The sequence below is a fragment of the Periplaneta americana genome, chromosome 14 (genome assembly GCF_040183065.1).
Source record: "Periplaneta americana isolate PAMFEO1 chromosome 14, P.americana_PAMFEO1_priV1, whole genome shotgun sequence".
Taxonomy (NCBI): domain Eukaryota; kingdom Metazoa; phylum Arthropoda; class Insecta; order Blattodea; family Blattidae; genus Periplaneta; species Periplaneta americana.
In genome coordinates this window covers 1,126,348-1,150,233 of record NC_091130.1, presented here as the reverse complement: position 1 = coordinate 1,150,233, position 23,886 = coordinate 1,126,348, and the positions used below count along the sequence as shown (strand labels likewise).

The following is a 23,886-nucleotide window of genomic DNA, read 5'->3' as shown; positions in this document are numbered from 1 at the left end:
AGCCACAATTTGTTTCCTTTGTCGATATTGTATTTTAATATTATAATTCGTACATTTCATTTAACTGCTGTATCTACATCTATAATTTGTCCTCGCTATTTTGTAACATTACCTGATCTATAGTAAACAATAAAGTGTGTTGGAATTTACTAAATTCTCCGTGCAGGAAGTGTACATGTGTGCCAAAAAGATTGGGCAACATACTACTCCATTTCATCACTACATAAGAAAGGAATACTTTACCTCCATAATATCTATTTTACACAAACTTACATAGTGCATGATGAATGCACATATCATAGTGTGGCTTATAAGTGAGGCATCAACCCCTTTGATTTGATTACCTGGTTGGATTTTTCCGAGGTTTTCCCCAACCAAAAGGCAAATGCCCGGTAATCTTTTGGCGAATCCTCGGACCTCATCTCATCTCACTACATCTCGCCGAAATATTGTAAAAAATTGCACAAAATTGTAAAAAATTACTAAATTGTAAAACTGTAAAAATTTGTAAAAATTGTAATTATAATATTGTAAAATTTTGACTTGTTCCACATATTAAAGCTTCATTGCTCATGTAAGATATATGGAATAAAATAAATGAATGAAAATGAATGACAGTGCCTTCCACGTCTCAGATTTTCACACTGGTAAATACATATTCAATAATAACACAATTAGCAGCATTGCTGCGGACTTCACTGTTCAGTATTTCAAATCGATATTTTTGTTCTTACACTTGAACCTGACTAGCAAAGTTTGGACTTGCACTCAGATCTGTAATCTATAATATGTAAGAGCTGGCTGTTCTCTTTGTTCCAGGGTCTGCTGGCATTCTTGTTCATTATTGCTGGTGATATCACGTCGCTCATAGATTTCGCCAGCTTCCTGATCTGGATTTTCTATGGGGGAGCAATGGTGGCCCTTTTGCTCATGAGGAGAACCAAGAAAGACGCCGTACGTCCATACAAGGTACACTGTGCAGCAAAATTACCCTTGAGCTCCAAAGGTTTGCAATACTGTCGCGTGCTAATTTGAATTGTGAATAAATGCTACATGTATTGGGTAAATACTTGGGATTTTCAAATAAATCACTGCCAATCCCATTCTGTATGAATGTGACAGAAGAGGCATTGGGTTCGTGACATCAGCATACTGTAACTTATAATAATACTAGTGGAATATGAGCTCAATCAACTAGAAGGCCTGTAGTTTTAAAGACAGTTCATGACTTAACATGCTAATGTGCCATAATTAGAACAAACTTTGCAATTAAAGAATTAATACAGTTGGTTTACGTGAGTTTTGACTATTTTAATACACTGTTAACTAAGTGGCTGGTTTATTGGTGGATTTAAATTCTGCAAAATTTTAGTAAAATGTGTGATGGACAGGCTTCTCAGGTCAGTCCTATTCACTATCATCATCAATAGAAGCTTCAAATGTACGATGTCGTACTACCACTCTTCAAGGAACGACCACTCATATAAATTGAGGGAAAGAAGGCAGAGGACGGACACTGGAAAGTTTTCTTTTCTCAATCGTACTATCAGGGACTGGAATGCTTTACCTGCAGACTTACAAAAGGCTTTACCAACAACCAAAAATGTATATAAAAATACACTTAAGGACTTTACTAATAAACGGTAGTATATTATACACACTATTTAAAGGGTGTAATTGATATCTTGTTATTTGAAGTGTTGTATCAGTGAAGAAGTGTGTTGTGTCAGTGAAGTGTGCCGTGTAAGTGAAACGTGTTCCTGTCAGTGAAGCTTTATAATTTATAGTGGCAGTGCAAAGTATTTGAACAGTGAAATGTTTTTGAAGTGTTAGTGAAATCAGGATAGAATCAGTGAAATGTGTCGTAGTTCCAGTGCAGTGAGTGAGTTGACAGCGAAATGATTGTAATGTTGTGCAGATATGAACATATCATACTCGTGGGTTTTAGTTCGAACTTAGGTTTAAGATACAAATTAGATTTATTTTAAATGTTATTTTAAGTGATCATGCTTCATTTAATTTAGGATATTCCTTGTTATTATTATTATTATTATTATTAATTGTATTTTTAATTAACAAGTTTATTATTGTCATTATTGAGTGTAATTAGTTACCACTACCACCGGGTATATACCCATTGCAGTGTGAATAAATACATACATATATATATCTGACTATAAGGACAGGCGCAAACATTACTCTTATCAGAAATAGTCAAGGGCCTGAAGATCACTGTTTGAAGACTCACAATGTCCTGAACGTAACTCAGCAGATGGTCTTACATCAAAGAGTTCAATTCTGCAGCAATTTATTGCCCATTGGCATGTATGTTTGATTTATGTAACCTCAGAAATTGCGTAAGCAGATGGTAAATTCACAAAATTAAGGCCCATGGCGTAAATTAGAACTGACCAACAGATTAGTGCTCTGAAACTGATCTTGGGCGTCGGTTCAAATCTTACTTGGTTTTTCCGAGGTGTAAGGCGAATGTCAAGTATAGCTCGCGCAAGAAACGATTACCGAAACCCAATTGTGGCATTGCTGTCTGTTTTGACATGTGTATGTAGGCACGCTGAGGGGGGAGAGGTGCGAGCCGATGGAAGTACTGTCTCTTCCAAGAAGATGAACAAATGAAGACATCGCTGTGGAAATAAAGAACGTAGCAAGAGAAAAATTCGAAGCTAATTAAACGCGCAGCATGTGTTTACAAATGAAATAATAATACCGTGCGATACAAGACACGTATTCACATGCAATGGAACAAACTAAAGTCGTAATGTAACTATCACAACGCAAGACTGATTCTATCGATGTCGTTTCTCTTCCGACTGTACTCTTGAATAACATTCAAGTTATCTCGTGACCTTTCCTGTCGCCCGCTCTTCCTTATCGCAGTGGTTGATTCGCATTTCTTCCGTCAGTATTCCGTGGTTGCGAGACCTATAACACCGTGGTGAATACTCGGATTCCTCTCGCCAAATATCATTTGACTATCACCAATTGTATCAATACTATATAACCATGTATTTAATAAAATATTACTAATTTAAAGATGTGTAGATTGATAAACAGAATTGGCCAATATGTCCTAACAAGCTCATACAAGATGACATTCTGACCACAGGTGCCGCAGTGGATCCCCGTGTTCATCATCTTCATCGCCCTGTTCCTGTGTGTGGTGCCCATCATCACAGATCCGTCCCCCAGATACTTCTTTGCCCTGTTCTTCATTGCAGTAGGTGTCGCAGTGTATGTGCCCCTAGTCTACTACCGACGCAGACCGCAGTGGATGGGTAAGAAACAACTACAGTATAAGCAATTAACCGAGTCTTTGGAGCCTGACGTAAATAATTGCAGAAGTTATTATTAATTGGTTATAAAGCCTTTCAACAACCTAATTCATTAGAAAAAATAATCCTCGAGAATGTAAGGAAATTGAGTTATTCAATGTAGTGGTGGTGGTGGCGGTAGTATCTATTGCCAGGCACTAGGAACTTCTCCATTTGCCTTCTAGCTTCCCAGTATAATTTAGAGTCCGAATCCAAAATGTTTCATGCCAAAGCTGGACATTTTCGTAGATGTTCTTGATTCATCAAAGAGTCTTCTAGATTACACAGGATGTATTTTTGTGAACCAAAAATTCCAATTTTAAACAGATGTGCTGTCAATTTTATGAATCAAAATTTATAATTTCATTTGAGTTGTATTTTATTAAAGTTTTTGTACATACATGTTATTAGGTTGAAAAGCTTTTGTCACACAGTCTGCTCTCAAAAAAGCTTTAAGTTAGAATCTTTCTTCGCTACAGCAGAAACATGTTTAGCTGTTGCAAAATATTGTCACAAAATACTTCTCGTGATTTACAGATTTTTCAGACACTTTACACAGTGAAAATGTTCCATCTGTTGAAAATATTATGACTTCCAAACTCTTTAACAGATTTGTTAAGTTTGTCTTCGTCGTGGTGTCAATTGTGAATTGCACGACATTTATTAAACAACTCACTTTTCTTTTCAATGTTTTTGTATTAACAATGAGAATATTGTGAAAAGAGAGCTAATTTTTTGTCGAGTCTGACAAAGGATGTCTCCAGAAATTCCTCAATAATATTTTCTCTCAGTGAAAATGAAAATAAATTTGTGACAATCAGGTAGCGACCTACTTAAGCTTGAACATAATGTTAGCGCATTTCCTTTATAAAATGAAATCAGTCACAAGACATTCTTTACGACAACGTTGAAACATTCCTGCCAAACAAGCACTAACCTACAGTAACAGAAAAATTGCAAAAAAAATAAGAAAATAATTAAAACAAAAAGGCAGAATAGTACGAAATAGGCAGCAAAATACAAAAAAGGCAAAAATAAAAGCTATGGTACCCATAATGTCTGACAGATCATGAATATCATGTCTGTACACTTAAATATTTTCTGACAGTCAGCAATAAAAAAAGACATTTTGCCATAAATTAAGGCTCTAGTAGTAACTCAAAGTCTCTGTTATAATGTGGTATAATCACTGTCCTACAGTGAGACATGCCATTGTAAATCAGTATGTACATTTCCATTAAGGTCTGAAATAGTAATATGCGTTACAAGAGCGGTATGTTGAAGTTTTCATGTTCGAGGAAAAGTTTGAAAAAGCAAAACGAGAACTGAAAGAAAACATACTGCTCGTGTATCGTACATTATTTTGTGCAAAGATCGTTTATTACATACCTGAAAGAGGAATTTCTAATTAGTTGCAATGAAATCTCCATCTTGGTTTCTGTTCAATGACGGCAAATTTGCAAAACAAAAATATCTATCTTCAACATTGTTGCTTTAAAATGTTTTCTGTGTTTACTATACCCCAGCAGGCCGTGATATACGTCTGTCTTTTTTTCCCCCAGTCTATGATGAGTCTGGAATCTTGTTGACTTTTTCACGGCTTCCTTAATGTTACTTGCATCACGAATGCAGTAACTTTAGTGGACTTGTAGAGTTTACTTAATTTTTGCAAATATTTAAAACAATAATTAACAGTGAAATTTAGGTGAAATTGCAGTGGTAAGTTTCCAATTTATAATTATTACTATATTGAACGTCTCTAAAAATAATATGTTAAAAGCCTAAAGCAGTAAAATCAATATGTCATTTAAGCGGTAAGAAGAGGGAAATTGTTATGTGTGTTAGGTTGGGAATACTGAATGTAGAATTTTACACTTTCCGCGGATTGGTTTTGTGCGGAAACCAAGCAAATACGCACGATCTCGCACAAATTAACTTTTAATCATTATTGGTCCTTCTCTTTGTAACAGTATACAGTAGAAGAAGTAATGGTAAACAGGTTTCCTATGTATGTTTCTGTGTTACTTAGTAGGCTGTTTTTGTTGCAGACAAATTCACATATTTCATACAAGTGCTGATGGAGGTGGTGCCCAGCGAACAAAATCTGGACTAAGAGACTGAAGCGGCTCATAAATGCTCTGTACAAATATTCTAGTGGTTTGTTATATAAATATATTGTTTAAACGATATGACTATCATTTTGTGCTATGTACCCATGAATTCCAGAGAACTACCGTGCCAGCCAATCTCTACTTCATTTACAACCTAGCCAAATAATTTAATGCCACAGCTAGACATAATCCAGTGGCATACACATAGTTATCTGTAATCGAAAAAGACCGCCAAAAATTATCCTTCAAAGTCGTGGTGACATTAATTCCGCTCAAAATTCAAGGCTTTCCTCTTCGGCCACTTCACTGTATTTTTAAGGATCATAAACAAAGCAGTAAATGACGAACAAGGAAAATAGTGCAAGGTAGAGTTTTAGGTAACATTCATTAACCGTGCAGTCGTCCAAGACTCATCTTGGAACTTGCTCTCAAAGCAGTGCTGTCTAATCACTAGACCTGGGATTTTGGACATTAAAAATTTGTTTAGTCACCTAAAACAAGCTTGTAAAATAACAAAACAGGCACTTAAAATGCTATAATAAGCCCGCAAAATTGTATTTATTTCTAAGAAACAAAAGTTATAGCATCAAAAAAATCACAACACTCTCACTCATCAAAATTTGCTCTGCAGTACATAACAGTAATTCTGTCCACATTGTCCATGCTGAGCTCTGTCTTTTATCCTCTCCACATTGTCCATGTTGAGCTCTGTCTTAATCCTGTCCACATTGTCCATGCTGAGCTCTGTCTTTTATCCTCTCCACATTGTCCATGCTGAGCTCTGTCTTAATCCTGTCCACATTGTCCATGCTGAGCTCTGTCTTAATCCTGTCCACATTGTCCATGCTGAGCTCTGTCTTAATTCTGTCCACATTGTCCATGCTGAGCTCTGTCTTTTATCCTCTCCACATTGTCCATGCTGAGCTCTGTCTTTTATCCTCTCCACATTGTCCATGCTGAGCACTGTCTTAATCCTGTCCACATTGTCCATGCTGAGCTGTCTTAATCCTGTCCACATTGTCCATGCTGAGCTCTGTCTTAATTCTGTCCACATTGTCCATGCTGAGCTCTGTCTTTTATCCTCTCCACATTGTCCATGCTGAGCTCTGTCTTAATCCTGTCCACATTGTCCATGCTGAGCTCTGTCTTTTATCCTCTCCACATTGTCCATGCTGAGCTCTGTCTTAATCCTGTCCACATTGTCCATGCTGAGCTCTGTCTTTTATCCTCTCCACATTGTCCATGCTGAGCTCTGTCTTAATCCTGTCCACATTGTCCATGCTGAGCTCTGTCTTTTATCCTCTCCACATTGTCCATGCTGAGCTCTGTCTTAATCCTGTCCACATTGTCCATGCTGAGCTCTGTCTTAATCCTGTCCACATTGTCCATGCTGAGCTCTGTCTTAATTCTGTCCACATTGTCCATGCTGAGCTCTGTCTTAATTCTGTCCACATTGTCCATGCTGAGCTCTGTCTTTTATCCTCTCCACATTGTCCATGCTGAGCTCTGTCTTTTATCCTCTCCACATTGTCCATGCTGAGCTCTGTCTTTTATATTAATCTATACAAACTGATGTTACAGGAGCATATTTAAACTTAATTACATTTTTCGTTTCAACTTCACCAGGGAGATCTTCACTTACTCCACCATGACTAGTTTTACACGTTTCAGTACTGAAAAACCTGGATTTTTATTCAACACACTAACCCACTTATTTGTTATCTTATCCCCTACTCTCTCCCTTACATTTTAAATTCTATTCTCAAATTCCTGTGTCATCGTTCAAGGCAGTTTTCTTTCTGCTCCAGTTTGGTGATGCAACTTACTAGAAATGAAAAATTGGCCTGAATATACACACTTGAGGAATCCTTTAGAAGCTCCTTCACAGATATTATACACGTAGCATTGTCTGTTGATAGAAGCTCATCCATCACAGTGATGATTTCGTCCAGATGTTCTGCGTAGTATACGACAGCTTCTATCCAGGCCCCAACAGGTAATAATTGGTTGTGGTGGAAGAAGTTGAGGGAAGTTCTCCCACTCTTGATGGTGCTTTACAGAAGACGTTTTTCATAGCGGAAATCAGGCCATTTAATTGAGAAACTCAACCTGTTTCTGTAAGCGACGTGAATCAAGGAGGGAAAGAGGTGCAGTGGCAGTCATGTAGGAAGCAGCACCACACACTCTGAGTCATCAATCCACTAGGAACTGCAAATTCTTGTTGATGTAGTATGCAATGCTTTGCCAACTGACTTTCTCAATTCTCTTGCATCAGAGAAGGTGTGGAGCGGATGGTTCATCGGGGTTCAGTTTTCCTACCATAATATTAGCAATGTATCTACCAAGAGAATCAGTGATTTCTCCCATACATCTTTGTATATTTTTCTAAGAAGCCTCTGGAGACTGGATTGTGCACAGCATTCCAGGGGATGATGGTCTACACATGCCTGCATAGAAATTGTTGTGTGTTGTGGGGGAAGCAGGTTGTGTCACAATGTTGCATTTCATGACCACTTTGGCTTTGTGACATGCTGCTGAATGTGACATGTTTTGTGAGAAATCTGAAATATCGTTTAAAAATTTAAAATTAATACACAGCAATAATTTGCATGTTCTATATCTTTATAAATCTAAAAATATATATGTAGCTCAACAGAAAAGTCGCCCAATATGACGAGATTTAAAACTATTGAGAAATAAACTCAATGGCAAGCATTACTGGACAGCTATAGATTGACAAATCGAACTGAAACCCTGGCCGAGTTACTACGTGAGCGCTGGCTGTCTTGGGGAGGAGCAAGTGAGAAAGCACGGGGGGAAGGGAGAGAGCACTATGCACTATACTTGCAGGTCCACTCACAGTTTGTCAAACCTGCTAACAAAAGCATTAAAAGGTTGACTAGTTGTCTGCAATGCTAGCATAATGGAACCTTCCTAGCCGACAGCCGAGGCAAAACTGAAGAATCCGTTATTGTGGTAATACTGGAGAGTGGTTTTTCTATTGGTCGCGACACCCTCTCAGATATTGACGTGTTGATTGGTGACTGAATGACGAGGAGCGAGGGAGACAGAAGAAAGAATGAGAGAGATTCCAGAAGTTGGCGTGTTTTACGGGGTTTCACTTGAGTTGTCAAACTATAATTTTTGAGTACTTAGAAAAAGTTGAAATTCATAATGGATGCAGAAGTAATCATCTTCATAAATAAAAACAAAATGCATATAACTATAGATTGTGTTCATTAACAGTATATTGTCAGAAGAATCTAGCTACAGGTAATTTATTCAATTTAGTGTGAGGTACATACCTGTTTGATACAGTGCTGGAAAAAAGGGCTTTTCCTATGATAAGACATCCCTGGGGACTCCAGTGGCCAGTATCACATAAGCGTAATGTTTGGTGATTTTTCTCTAGGCATCCATCTCAACTTATAACACTCAAGGCAATAAAGAAAACAGAATGTATCTGAAACCTGACAGGTTTATGTTCACTGTAGTAACACCAGTACTACTGGTTATTTGATAAATTGAGAAGTTTTGAAACGGCTCCTTATAATTAAAGTATTGATTATTAATCTGATACTGTATTAAGAGAGTAGACAGCACAGACGTGAAGGAGTATGCATTGTCGAGTTTGTGTCTTCTATTGTTATTCTATTAAATATTTTAAAAAATACGTGGAAATAGGCACTAAAGACCCAAATAGGCATCTCAGGGTACTATAAAACTCTATCAACTTTCATGGTTTTCCATGAAACATGTACAGACTCGGAAACAAAATTAGGGTCACCTGAATTTTCCTAGTTCCAGTTATAAAACAGTACTTACTGAGCATGCGCAGTATGTTGTAACTGGAACTTGGAAAATTCAGGTGACCCTAATTTTGTTCTGGGTCTGTACATATTTCAAAACGTTTAAATTAATGCTTAAGGAAGAAAACAGGCAATTACTCTAAAATCGCAGGTCTATTAGCCACATGAATGCAATCATGCACATATATAATGCCAGGCGTTTGACAATAAAGTCATTTGACCTCTTGCACTCCAATATTTTTCAAAGATATTATCATGGTCAGCCACTGAAGCACAGATTTTGAGGTGTTCCGAATCCATTTCTTGGTTTGAGTTGCACAATGGGCAGTTAGGGGACTGATATATTCCAATTCTATGCAGGTGTTTGGCCAAACAATCATGGCCTGTTGCCAAATTAAATGCAGCTACAGACGATTTTCGTGGTAAATCGGGAATTAACTGTGGATTATGATGCAGAGAGTTCCATGTTTTCCCTTGAGATTGTGTTATCAAATTTTGTTTGTTGAAGTCTAAGTATGTAGATTTAATAAATCTCTTCACAGAATAATACGTAGATTTAGTAACAGGTCTGTAAGTAGCAGTGCTGCCCTTCTTTGCTAAAGCATCCACATTCTCGTTTCCCAGGATTCCAAATGGGATGGTATCCATTGAAATACAATTCTTTTATTGAGTGATATTAATTGAGAGAGCATTTTAGTTATTTCTGCTGTTTGAGATGAAGGTGTGTGTTTAGAGACTATTGATAGAATAGCTGCTTTGGAGTCTGACAATATAACTGCATTCTTAAATTTATTGATGTGGCATAGAAGATTCCTGAGATTTTCACTTATTGCAATACATATATAAATATAGGAATACGTTAATTGCCCAGGTACATAATGGAGCATCAGTGAACAGTGGGCTTCAGAACAAGATTGCACTGCTATTTTCACGTAATCAACTTACAAGGGAAGCACAAACCCTGTTCATGTCGAAACTCTACCTGATATTTTGCATACGCTTAGATACCTAAGAAATAAAGATAAATATTATCCGCAAATTTCGTAATTAAGAGTTGCAATTACTTATAAAAGCCGCCCTGCACCCCAGCACACGTCACAGTGATGTGTGATAACGGAATCACACAGTATAACAAGCAATCCTCTCATCACAATGCAGAAGAAAATTTAAAACTCATTGTTAGTGTCTTCATTTATATTATTTTATGAACATTATTTGTATTTATGACACCCATCTCTCCTTTGAACAAGTAAGTCTTGTCCTTTTTAAATTTTACTGCCCCATTATGTGCTGGTGGTCCCTTACCTGTCCCCTGCTGCTCAACAGAAACTGTTCTGTTTTCTTTGGTTTATTGCAGTTGTTCTAACAAAGATGTAACATTTCAAACTAATCTTACTGACTGTACAACGTCTTTTATTTTAGTAGGTTATTTTACGACGCTTTATCAACATCTAGGTTATTTAGCGCCTGAATGAGATGAACGTGATAATGCCAGTGAAATGAGTCCGGGTCCAGCACCGAAAGTTACCCAGCATTTGCTCATAATGGGTTGAGGGAAAATCCCGGAAAAAACCTCAATCAGGTAACTTGCCCTGACCAGGAATCGAACCCGGGTCACCTGGTTTCGCGGCCAGATGCGCTGACCGTCACTCCAAAGGTGTGGACTGTACAATGTCATTATTCAATTCAGTTATATTCTTGAATTAGCATTACGGTATTTTTGCGGGGGGGGGGGGGGGGGGGGAATTCTGCTACAAGTGACAAAAGCAGCGAAGAAAAATTGATGACAAAATGTGAAAATAATCTCTAGGGACAAGTTCAGAAGTGGAAACTTGTGTTGATATTGAAGACGAGGCTGTACTGATGAAGACAGTGATAGTGATGGTCCTGCATTCAGACAAAGAATCATAATATCTTACCTCTAGTAACAGAAGATCAATGAGCAAAGTGCACTGCTGTGTAAATCGTCCACTGTGAACTATGAACCAAGTCTCCAGAAAAAACCTAAACAAGACATTAGTTTTAATACAAAGATGAACTGTTCAGTTCAGTTGGACAAAGGCAGTAAGAAGAGGTGTGCAGTGACCTCCTAAAGACAACTCTATTTGTGGGAAAAGATGAGGCTGCCTCAAGATATGCTGAGTTCTTGGCAATAAAGCCATTAACTCTCTTGCTCTCCAATATTTCTCACACACAGTGAGTTTAGAAGAAAGGGCTGGACATTGCTGAAGATAATTCTCATCCATTTTTTCCTGAAGACAGGGCAAAATATTAATATTCCAGAGGTAAGATAGTCCCCATTCAGATCTGGTTTCAAGATGAATACACCTCATTCACTACATATGCAAGTAGATATCTCGAAGTAGATCCTATCAAAGAACCGAAGAGCCACTACTTTCTCATGTTCTGTACAACATACCTGCTTCTGGATGGAAGGACTGTCCAGGAATAATAAAGATCTCACGACATTTCACTGATAGATTAAATTCTCAAGACAGCCACTGCAATGACTCCAGATGGTTCATGGTATATAAACGCAGGAATAACGTGACATCTCAAATTCAAGATAAGTACACCTCGTCCACCACGTGTGCCAGCAGATGTCTCTCGAAGTTTATCCTATCAAAGAAGCACTTCTTGCACAGCTGGCATGGGAATACGGCCCCACAATCATCTGTCACAGTTCTGCCACATTTACGTCTGTGAACAGCGAGATAGCTTTTCCTCACATACGACTTGTTGCACACGTCACAGGTGTGCTTGTGGTTCACTTTGTGCTTCAGTTTGTGTCTCTGCAGATCGCACTCCCTGTAGTACGCCTTGCTGCATAGGCTGCACGCGTGAACGCGATGACTTGCCTTGTGCTGCTGCAGTTCAGCGTCCGAGTCAAACGACTCCTTGCAGATGTGGCACACGAAACTTTCTTCACCGTCGCTCCACTGCTCCACGTCGGCCGTGTCTTCAGCGTGCCCGGTGCGCACAGGGTAAGAGCGCACACGGTCGCAGCGCTCCTCCTTGTGGCTCTCAAACTTGTCCTCGTGCGTGAAGAACATCCGGCACACATCGCAAAACATCACAGCCACATGGGTAGTGCGTCTGTGTCTTGTGAGATCCCCTTTGCGGAGAAACGTCCTGTCACACACTGGGCATGCGTGCCGCCTGCACTCCTCAGCAGCCGCTGCACACCGCTCGGCTGTGCTCATTCTCACTACCTGCAACACATTGCTTTTAATGTCTCCATCTCGCACTTCGTTACGTTGCTTGCTTCCAGTGAGAAAGAGACAAAGGTACTACAAGAAATGAAGCAGAAAGGAGAAGAGATATGGCTGGAATTCTTCAGCATGGACGCCATGATAAACAGAGAGTGGATAAAAAGCTATGCCACACAATTGTTAGACTCACAGTACCCAGCTATATCACAGAGTTTGCGAAAGAAAGCAATTCCACATGCCAATGGATTCTATGCCACTCATTCTGCAATACGTATCATCAGGGATTTTTAGGGGCAATTTTCATAGGAAAAAAGACGGAGAAAAGCTGCTGTTTAACTCAACTATTTCGGCAAATGCCCTTTCTTCTATTTTATCTAACTGAAATCTGAAATTACGTACCTACATCTCTATGATAAAGGGCCTACATTCAGTAGGTTACATACCAATATCATTTTCCAGAGGAAATAATGCATTGTATAACAGTTCCATCAGTTTCAATGAAATTCTGCTTGAATTCATGCACCAGGATGAAAAAAAAAGGGATCTGAACTCCTTCCACATGACGAAGTTTAACTGTTTAAGCAACAAATTTACATTCACTAACAGGTAACTCTGACTCCAATGAAATTAAAAACAGAGTTCGTTACAAACATATTGTTGCTTCACAGCTGTAGTGAGGCAACTTACTTAATAGGGGTCGAGTGAAATATTCCATTGTTGCAGATGTTCTTTGCCTTCAGTTCCGCCTTCACTATCATGATGCATATTAGGTCATAAATTGCAATAAAATTAAAAGATAAAAATGTGCTATGAAAAATATAAAAAAGTAGCAGTAAAAGGGTAGAAAGGGGGGATTATAGGCAGAGTGAAGTGAAAAAGGGATAAGGTCCCAAAAAGAGGAAAAAGAATGCTGGAAATTATCTCTATTCTCATCTGGAGACAACATTTCACATAATGCTTTCCTTTAGAGAGCTCTAATTTATCTCACAAGAAAAAATGCGCACTTAAGAATCCTAACCCTGGATATCATATTATGTCGTGCAAGAACAGAATACAATCGATTGAAGAATACAGCAAAGAGTGAAGAACAACCACCCACATTTGTGTGCATTTCTACTTATTATTACGTTGCTTGCCTTTGAACAAGGGTTTAAGATACAGTTGGGGCTAAGAGGGATGAAGTTACAGGAGAATGGAGAAAGTTACACAACGCAGAACTGCACGCATTGTATTCTTCACCTGACATAATTAGGAACATTAAATCCAGACGTTTGCGATGGGCAGGGCATGTAGCACATATGGGCGAATCCAGAAATGCATATAGAGTGTTAGTTGGGAGACCGGAGGGAAAAAGACCTTTGGGAAGGCCGAGACGTAGATGGGAAGATAATATTAAAATGGATTTGAGGGAGGTGGGATATGATGATAGAGACTGGATTAATCTTGCACAGGATAGGGACCGCTGGTGGGCTTATGTGAGGGCGGCAATGAACCTGCGGGTTCCTTAAAAGCCATTTGTAAGTAAGTAAGCATTTTGGTACTACACTTCTAAAAATGCGACAAACTTTCAGTGTAAATTGGTTACTGGTGGCTTTAGCTGTGTTTCTAGTACATTCTAATCTAAAATAAAGGGGAATCGAGCTCTAATGCTGTGATGCAAAATGAAAGCAAAAAAAAAGTGAAAGCAGAAGTGAAACTAATTCGGGAATACCCAACAAGCAATTAACAGAAAAGTGGAAAGCTGTAAGTGGTGTAAGATGCAATGAAATAGTGATACTTCATTATTTGGGTGCACAATGTGCGAAAAAAAATAAAAAATAAGAATAGCTTGCCATCATCATCTGGTAACACTTAATGCAACATTCACTCCATATCCGAAAACATAAAAATTGTCATTTCTACATAAACAACAATGCAATACACTAAATCATAAAGTACAACTTTATTAAGATTCTTAGTGGTCCACCATTAAAAATGTTATTTATTTCTATTTATATTTCCACGCATTAATTTTACTTGCATCCGATATATTTCACTACATTTTTGTGTTTAAGTGTAATTAATGCTCATTTTACTTCTCTTAGTTGTCCCAGCAGGTAAACTAGGGAGGCACGAAACATGCAAACCATAAGAATGCAATCTGGGATCCTTAATTAATTGTATCTTTCTGTACAATGATCTAGAAAGTTGCACAACCGTTTCGCAATTTTTCATTTGTGCAATTTTGTAATAATTATTTATTTCCTAGCTTAAATCCTGCTGTAAACTCAAATATTACGGGTTGAAACGCAGTCAGAGACATGGAATTTAAGCACAAAATCCTAACTGCAACCTCCATTATGAATGAAAAATGAATATAGACACTCAAGGCCAACCAATATCCATTCTCAACTCAACATGCTGTTTCAGAATTTCAGTGGTCCACAGCCTTCTATGTGTAGTTTCTGTGTAAAATGAAAACAGAGATCAATACAGCTTAGCTGTTGTTGGAAACAAAAGCCAACTAATCAACCAGGACAGAAAGTTAGCGAGGATGAGGACGACAGGATTGCTTACTGTAGCCTACTTCCAAACCATGCAACAAGATCAGGTCCAACTTCACAAATCTAACGCTATTTGCCCAATTTTTTAACTTTATGCTAATGGATTTTTCTGATTATTTGTTTCATACCATCCATGTTTGGGAAATTTTAAGATGATCCTGGACTTTGCTCTAATGTAATGTTACTGTGTTATATTTAAATAAATAAATATTATGTTTTATTTAACGACGCTCGTAACTGCAGAGGTTATATCAGCGTCGCCAGATGTGCTGGAATTTTGTCCCGCAGGAGTTCCTTTACATGCCAGTAAATCTACTGACATGAGCCTGTCGCATTTAAGCACACTTAAATGCCATCGACCTGGCTCGGGATCGAACCCGCAACCTTGGGCATAAAAGGCCAGCGCTATACCAACTCGCGAACCAGGTCGATTGTTTTATTTATTAACATTAACATATAAGATAAACTTCTGTTAACAGGTTGGTACACTCTCAGTTGATTTGACATATCAATTGTTTAATTAACATGTTAGCTGAGAAGAAATTGTATTATGTGGTAGAAAATATGTTTCGTCAATTATGAGTACAAGTAATGCTATGTCCTCAAAGTGTGGTTTCTTCAAGCTTCATATGCTGTCGACTTACCAGTGCAATGGACGAGGAACTGCTGTAAATCCCGCTACAAGGATCTCTTTTAACAAATTTCTCATAAAGCTATTGGCAGTTCCCTGACACCAGGGTAACATTCTGCTTTGTATGCACTTCACGGTGCTTTAAGATAGTCACGCTTCACTAGTTTTTACTGCAGCTGCAAAAGTTGCACGTCATGTTCTCACATAAGCCAAAGTAGCACGCTGCACATTAATTTTCGTGGTGTGCAACCCAACAGCTGCAGAAGTTGCGAGCCTGTTCACAAACACAGCCACAGTTAAGCTACAGCTTTGCATCTCTGTGTTGATTTTTCAATGCATTTTGTGGTTGTATCTGAATTAGGGTTTCAAATTACGAAACTCTAGCCGCAGCTTGTCACTTGTTTTAATTATAAAACAAGGCACAAAATGTTACACTATAAAAAGCAGAAAGTGCTGCTAAAGAATGGAAAAAAAAAAGAAAAAGAAAAATGTAGCATGAAGTTACAATCTATTTCGAGATCTACAATGAAGAAAATCAACAATGTTTTAAGTACTTCTTGGGAAGTCTTTCTTTATTATTAACTGCTCTTTACCGTAATAGAATTTATTTTGAATATCGTATTCTGATATTTGCATTGCAGTAGCAATTTCAGCTAAACTGACAGTATTTTATTTTTTGTTGGGTAATTGGCATTTGCAAAGTCCTCAAGCATCTGTTGGTGCTGGTAGATGTATTATTTATTTATACTGTCCTAACTAGTATTCAAAATCGGCATTATTTCCATTATAAAACCGTGAAAAGTCGACATAACACATAACAAACATAGATACAAGTATCAGTGTTAACAGTAGACCATGTGTACACAATTACAACATGCTCGCACTACACCCAATTAAATAAAACTATAATGAAATCCCCAATGAAAAAAAAAAAAAAACAACGACAACATTATAACCACTTTGTAATATCTTTTATGACATCATACCTTTCCATCGTTCCTTTAAATTTACCGAATTAATACATATATTGTCGACAAAGTTAATTACTGGACACCCAGCTTTACACATCTGCATGTATAAATTGTGTAATGTAACAACATGTTTACTGATAAAAGACAGAGGTGATAAGTCTTCAGTCAACATGGAAACAGCTTACCCTATCTTCAAGAAGTGAAGGAAACATTTTCTCAGCAGGAATCAGTACAATTCTGGGGATCTGCGTGGCCAGGCAGTGCAGCACCTCCTGCAATCGTGCTATGCGCTCATCCTTCGCCATCACTATACTCTGAAATGTACAATGAAGCGAAATGAACTAGTGACAAAAATAATAATAATAATAATAATAATAATGATAATAATAATAATAATAATCATCATCATCATCATCATCGACGCTACAGCCCAATTTGAGCCTCGGCCTCCCTTAGAACTCTCTCCATGCATCTCTGTGCCTGGCAACCAACCACCATCCTTTAATTCCCACCTTCTTTAGATCCTCTAACACTCCATCCATCCATCGCAGTCTTGGTCGTCCTACACTCCTTTTTCCTTCAAATTTATTCCCCATAATTTTCTTGGGTATCTCATGATCTGCCATCCTTTGCACATGTCCTGCCCATCTTAATCTTGATATTTTAATGACTGTAACCACATCAGGGGACTTATATAGTTGGTAAAGTTCAAAGTTGTATCTTATTCGCCATTCTCCATTATCACATATTGGGCCATATATATTCCTTAGAATTTTAGTTTCAAAGAATCTCAATCTTGACATATGAGTCTTTGAGAGGGTCCACGTTTCACTGCCATATGTTAATACGGGTTTTACCAGAACATTATAAATATTGCATTTTGTTTCCCTTGTAAGAAGTCTTGACTTAAAGTGCCTCAATAATCCAAAATATGCTTTATTGGCATTTTGAATTCTTCTATCAATTTCTTCACTAATATCATTCGTGTCATTGATTAAGGAGCCCAGATATACAAAACTAGAGACCCTCTGAAATTTATATTGATTAATTTTCAAATGGGTTGTTGTTGTCAAGTCCCTTTTTTGTTTTTTACATCCAACAATCATGTACTTAGTCTTCTGTTCGTTAATTTTCAGCCCCATTTTTTGGGCTACTGTTTCTAAAGCAGTAAATGTTCTCTTAACATTCTCCACAGATCGACCAATGATATCTATATCATCAGCATAGGCCAGTATTTGGGATGATTTGTAGAGTATTGTACTTCTAGTTCGTATATCTGCATCCCTTATCACTTTTTCAAGGGCAATATTAAATAAAAGACACGCTAATGAGTCGCCCTGTCTTAATAATAATAATAATAATAATAATAATGTACAACTAATTGACAGGGCACCGACTTGAGATGTGCTTACTAACAGACGTGAAGCTTCCCTCACTACAAGCAGAAGCATGTGTCCTTCACTTCAGCCCAACATAATTGTTCACCTGACCAAATTGTTGTTCCTTGGCTCCCTTGCTTACAACCTCAAGAAGCTGCACTTGTATTGGTTAAGTGAGATATGGTCCACTGTGCAATAGGTCCTCTCTACGAAAAAGTCCAATGTTTAGAAATGTCCATATAGGAAATTCGTCCATGCCATAAAAATGTCGTTACCTGAAAAGGTCCACTGTCAGCAAGACCTCTTCTTAAAAATATCCTACGTTTTAAAATGTCCACAAATAAATTCGTCCATTTCCCTAAAATGTCCAACAAGGAAAACTGCAAGGAAAGTGCAGAGGAATTTATTGTCATTTCAATTATGTTACGTAATACAAAAGATACATCTATTGTTCATCTTGAGGGTCACTATACAATTTCAAATCGTATGATATCGCTCTAAGATATCGAAAAATTTCATTCCTATATTTGTAATCTTGTTAATTACCGACAATGTTGAAAATTCTAGTTTGATTATTGATACAGGCTACCAGTGCCATTTATTTACTGGCCGCTTGTATGCCCACCAAGGACCTGGCTTACTAAATGTTCTGTTTCCGATTCTGTTGTTGCAAATGGCTAATGAATCTCGAAATGTTTACGTGATGTGCCACCACAAGTCGTTGGAATTGAGAGTGGAATCCTTCAACCACATTATTCGTATGCTGTCTGCCATTAATTACTAATTCATAGACGTTCCATGTCTCAGGAGAAAATCTATGGGGAACTGCTCGCCTTCGTCCTCTTGCCGGATGACCAGTAATATATTTAATTTCAATGCAATATGCTAAGTCCAAGATATCGTTCACAAATCTTTCATTTAATAAATCCCAAACAAATTGCAAGTCATTTAGCGGAATAAACGGCAGTCCCATAATTTCCTTTATTTGGTTTCTTACTTCAGGGTTCTCAATATCCAAATATTGTGCCCTCAGACCCCTGTTGACTGCATTTCTATGTCGACAAGCTTCATATTGGCGATTTCAAAATCACACATTGTATAGGTAGGATTGCAAGTGAGATTTAAATGTGCTGAATAATTTATCTCATTATATATAGTGCGGTAAGTATTTTCAGTCTTATTTGCAGTTAGGCAATACACTAAAGGAAATACAAAACCTCAAACAAATCCCATGCACTGTGAAAAGCTGAAAGAATTGATTTCGTATGATGGGCTTTATAATATGGTAGACCAAATAGATGTTGGGCTTTTTTACTCCATGGACAAATTGCATGTAGGACTTTAAATGTTGGACTATTTGGTTTATGGACATCTTCTTGTGGACATTTTGTTATGGACAAGTATTGCCTATTCAGAACTCTCGTTAGTCATCAGCTTATAAAAAAGAAGTTGTAAGTCTTCTAAGATCCTTTGATGGCCGTGTCAATACTGATTCCAAAACAACATCATGTATTATCAAGGAGTGACATCTTTTCTGTTTACTGACAAAGCACGATTACTCATGAACACTGATGCAGCTCCTTTACAGACAATGTTACATGATCACTCAATAAGACATGATTACTAACTCACGTCTCTTCTTATGGGTAATTTGTACATTGTATTAAATGATAACGGTACGCTTTACTAAGCAGTTTACAGCATCTAGATGAAACATTAGCTCTCCTTATGCCATATTTCTTAAGAACAACAATCCAGACTCTCTCTCCTGGTGGAAGCTCTTCATACTCCATGTTGCTGGTCATATAATTTACACATTTACAATCTTACATCAGATATCCATGCTTATCAAACCAGGAATATAATCAGAACATAAATACTCCTTAAGTAAAACTAAAAATAGCTGTAAGTATATAAGCATTAAACTGTTTAATGCCCTACCCTCCTCTGCTACAACTGTATCTGTTAATAGGAAATGGCTTACAAGCAAGTATTTTATTCCTGTATTGAACTTTTAGAGAGCAGCAAAAGTGATTTAGCTCTGTGGTAGCACGTTTACCTCCAGACTAGCTGGCCCGGGTTCGGTTCCTGGTGGAATCAGAGATTTTCGTGTAGGCCTAGGCCTAAAATTTCTACGTCGAAACTAAGAGAGATGGGGTGCACAACTTCTAATCACTAGATTGTGCACCAATATGCCTGGGTTGAATCCCAAATCTCTCCGCAGTGCATATGAAGAGAAGGCATATGTCACTGTTGATATGATTCATCCGTTGGACGGGGACGTTAAGCCTTGGCGATCCCCTTGGTGCTATTAGACAGGAATAGGCTATGTACCAGCACCGAGTTTTCCCTTCTCCTTTCCTCATCATCTTCACCCATTCTCTACACTACACTTACACATACAATCACCCAAACTTCCTGCAATAGAAGTTCAGGAAGTATATATTACCAAATATATTCGAAGTATATTATAATCAAATTTTCAATGTTTTCTTGATATATTGTCGGCCTCTTGACACTCTAATGGGAAAGTATGTACCCTGGACCTCTAATGCTGAAAGACAGAGACCTGGCCAATGCTTACCATATAATTACTTCACAATCAATATCTGTCATTCATGGCATTTAATCTCGCGTTCTTCATGTCAACACCTGTTTTGCTGCTGTACTTAACACAACAGGTCATTGGTATTATGGTGAACTTACAATTTCTTGATGCAACACTTATAGATTCCTCTTAATCGACAGGAAGGATCTTCGTAAGAACAGTTTAATTACCCTTTAAGTTAATATGATTATCTACAACCTAATGCTTTTGTAAATAAACGTAAGAAATTGGACCCAAAAGTTGCATTATCCACGAATATTACCAAAAAGAATGTTCGCCAAACTGGTAACTAGGCTAATATGGCTGCTATGAAATCGGCCGAGGTAGTTATTATGTAAAATTATATCTCGAATTACCATCACCACAGTAGCCCACATTATGTCCACGGTAAATCTGCAGAACTACTACATCCAATGAGACATATCCCTCCCCCCGCAACGTGTAACCAATACAACGCACCAATAATACTACAGAAACGAACCATTTCCTCAGTAATTCATCCAGGACCTTTTGCACGTTATATTAATAAGTAATAGAGTGGGGAAGGAGAAATATCTTCATTAGTGTAGTTCATCTGAAGAATTACCTACATTACAAAGTCAATTATTTGTCATCGAAAAGTAACTGATAAATCTAACGGGAAAATTTCAATATATGGATTCCTCACTAGTGTAGGTCTAGGCCCTACAGTTTCCTCACTGCCAACAATTTATTTTAAAAGGACATAGGCTATTTGTTGTATTTGTCTAAAGTGCATCATCTTGCTCACGAAAAGGCACTTTTCAGTACCAACAGTTTATTTTGTGTGCACGAGGTAGGAGTTGTAGGGGTTGAGGGAAAGGGAAGAAAACGTAAATTGAAGTTCATCCCTAAATAAATAATTTAGATTGTAACATAGATGAATTATTTTACAGGAACTAAGGACATAAAGTCCGATCGCGCCCATTTAACCTACCGGTACCTATATAAACAAATCAATCTCACCTCATTATCGCAGTAAGCTGGAAAACATAGTAACAGAAAATTAAGATCGCACACTCATTCACGAGTTGATACAGAGGCTCAAAGTTTCACACATAACTTTACAACAGAAGATTTAAAACGTCTATTTTTTCACCTCACTTTATTTGCATGCACCGCCATAGAACATTCGACCCAGAACTGCCAACAGAAAAGTTCAGCTGCAGTGAAAAAAAGGCGCTGTTATCCTAGATCATAGGCTGTTAGCAATGGAGAAAATTTTACTCCTATCGCTAACGGTGCTTTAAAAAGTCACTATATAATTACCTTAATATGTCCAAACAATAAGAAAGTATCATTAATTTTGTAGTTGAAAAATTGTTATATTGTATCTATATCTAGCGAAGAAGGCGCTTTGTTGGCAACACTGCATAGCATTCACAAATCCGTTAAACCAGGGTTACCAATTCTGGAGACATTTACCTGTTTTTCGGCGACAATTATTTCTTTTTTTAACTTCACTCAATTCCTTTTTTTCCAAAGCTTTTTATTTCACAGATTTTTGTTCCCTTTTCCCTTAAGCTAACACTAACACAACACACAATTCAATACCTAATTCCTCTTTACCCTTTCCTATCCAGTCCTCTGACTGAACTTTCTTCGACCACGACGGCATTAGAGCATTCGAGGCCTAGGGGTTCATTTCCCTTTCCTTCCTCCTCTTTCTACTTTTCTGTTCCTAGTGCTGACCTGCTATGGCACTAAAATCGTCCTCCAGTGGCTTAAGGAGGGAAAGCTGGTGATCAACAAGATCTCCCAGCTAGGTCCAGTGGACCCGTCGACCAACAGCAGGTGTGGTCCTCCAGACATTCTGGGGGTTGTGTGTGAATGAAGTAGCCACCAAAACGTTAAAATATGTTCACTTAAATCGGCTACAACTTGCCATTTTCACAATCTGTGCTTCAGTGGCTGACCATGATAATATCTTTGAAAAATATTGGAATGCAAGAGGTCAAATGACTTTATTGTCAAACGCCTGGCATTAGAAAACAAAAAGTGCGTCTTATACGCTAAATATGTCAATATTTTCCAGATGTCTCAGGGGTGTTGAGTTTCTGGATCCAGTAGTCACTGTATTGTATTAATAGTAGTTACGTCAGTGAGTAGATATGCAATAAATACTCTTAACGACAGACTGAGACTAGAACGGGATAATCAGCACTTGTCATTCTTATTGGGAAGAATTTGGTTTTCTTCTCTGCCCGTCCATCATCCTCCTCACCATTTGCGGGAAATAGTCCCACCGTCAGTGACAAGGTTAGGTAGGCTTTGAAGAGATAGATCGATAGCCATGTAGTAATATTCCTATGTTGGTTAATGCTACGGCTTCTTTTTTAGATGAAACTTCCCACCAGTAATGGGCTTGAAACAAAATGATAAACATTATAAAGTTTTATATAAGAATATCGTAAACACAAAGATTTGTTTCTCCACAAAATATTAGGGGATTACAAAAATAAAACTTGTAAAATGATATATCTCAAAATAAACCTCGCACATAATGTATAACATAATTTCCTTTGACATGTCTTTTAAAAAGGGGGGCGATTGTATTTTTATTAGATGATCTGTACTAAGTAAAATGGATGTTTGATTTCTGTACTGAACAAAAACCAAATTTTATCGTCTAGTGTTTATAGGGTGCTAGTAAATTTTAAAATGTTTACCAATGAAATGATTTTACACCGTATATGAGCCATTCCATGTCAAATCAACTCAGGCAATAATTTACATCAGAGTCTTCAGTTTTCTAAAACTCAGTGTATTCTAATGGATAAAACATAATGCATGCATAGTTTAGTTTGCCGGAGGAAAGTATATTTTCATATTAATTGATTATCGAAGTTTTCAAAATTTTGCACGGACCTCTTTATACAACTAAGCTTATATAACTCTGGTTACATTTATCGTAGAGAATTGTTGTATATATCAATTTGAAGGTAAAAGGAAGCACTTTTTTTCTACAATTTTCTTTCTCGAATTTAAAATGTAACATGTATTTTATTTTTATGAATGTACTGACAGTTCTTGCCTTCGGGTTCCATCTTCAGGGATGTCCCATTCATTACCTCGCAATTGTTCCCCAAATACTGAACTTCTACGTCAAAGTAATAATCCAGTTCATGCCACTTCTGTGTTTCGAGTGACAAGAAATCATTCCCTTCTTGAAAATAAAACCCACCACTGTGAGTGCTGTCCCATCTTCGAACTTCTTGTATGCTTATTTAGATGTGAACAACAGTTCTAGCTTTTAAACAATGGAATAGGAATTA

At 37.6% G+C, this 23,886-nt stretch overlaps 2 protein-coding genes across 4 annotated transcripts in view; one reads left to right on the top strand and one right to left on the bottom strand.

Annotated features, from left to right (window-relative positions):
• The window catches only part of LOC138713058 (b(0,+)-type amino acid transporter 1-like), a 53,611-nt gene extending 48,093 nt beyond the window's left edge, over positions 1–5,518 (top strand). For all 3 annotated transcript variants that reach the window (XM_069844786.1, XM_069844787.1, XM_069844788.1), the window contains 3 exons: positions 820–969; positions 3,125–3,293; positions 5,378–5,518. In XM_069844786.1, coding sequence (XP_069700887.1) covers positions 820–969; positions 3,125–3,293; positions 5,378–5,442 — 384 coding nt within the window. In that variant the 3' untranslated portion in view covers positions 5,443–5,518. The remainder of the gene's footprint in view (positions 1–819; positions 970–3,124; positions 3,294–5,377) is intronic.
• Positions 5,519–5,965: 447 nt separating this feature from the next.
• LOC138713061 (zinc finger protein 596-like) lies at positions 5,966–21,847 on the bottom strand. The gene is made up of 4 exons (XM_069844791.1): positions 21,578–21,847; positions 16,792–16,920; positions 11,669–12,461; positions 5,966–8,001 (listed from the first exon to the last, which is right to left on the bottom strand). The coding sequence occupies exons 2-3, from the start codon at positions 16,909–16,911 to the stop codon at positions 11,811–11,813; spliced, it is 771 nt and encodes a 256-aa protein (XP_069700892.1). The 5' UTR covers positions 16,912–16,920; positions 21,578–21,847; the 3' UTR covers positions 5,966–8,001; positions 11,669–11,810.
• Positions 21,848–23,886: the final 2,039 nt, after the last annotated feature.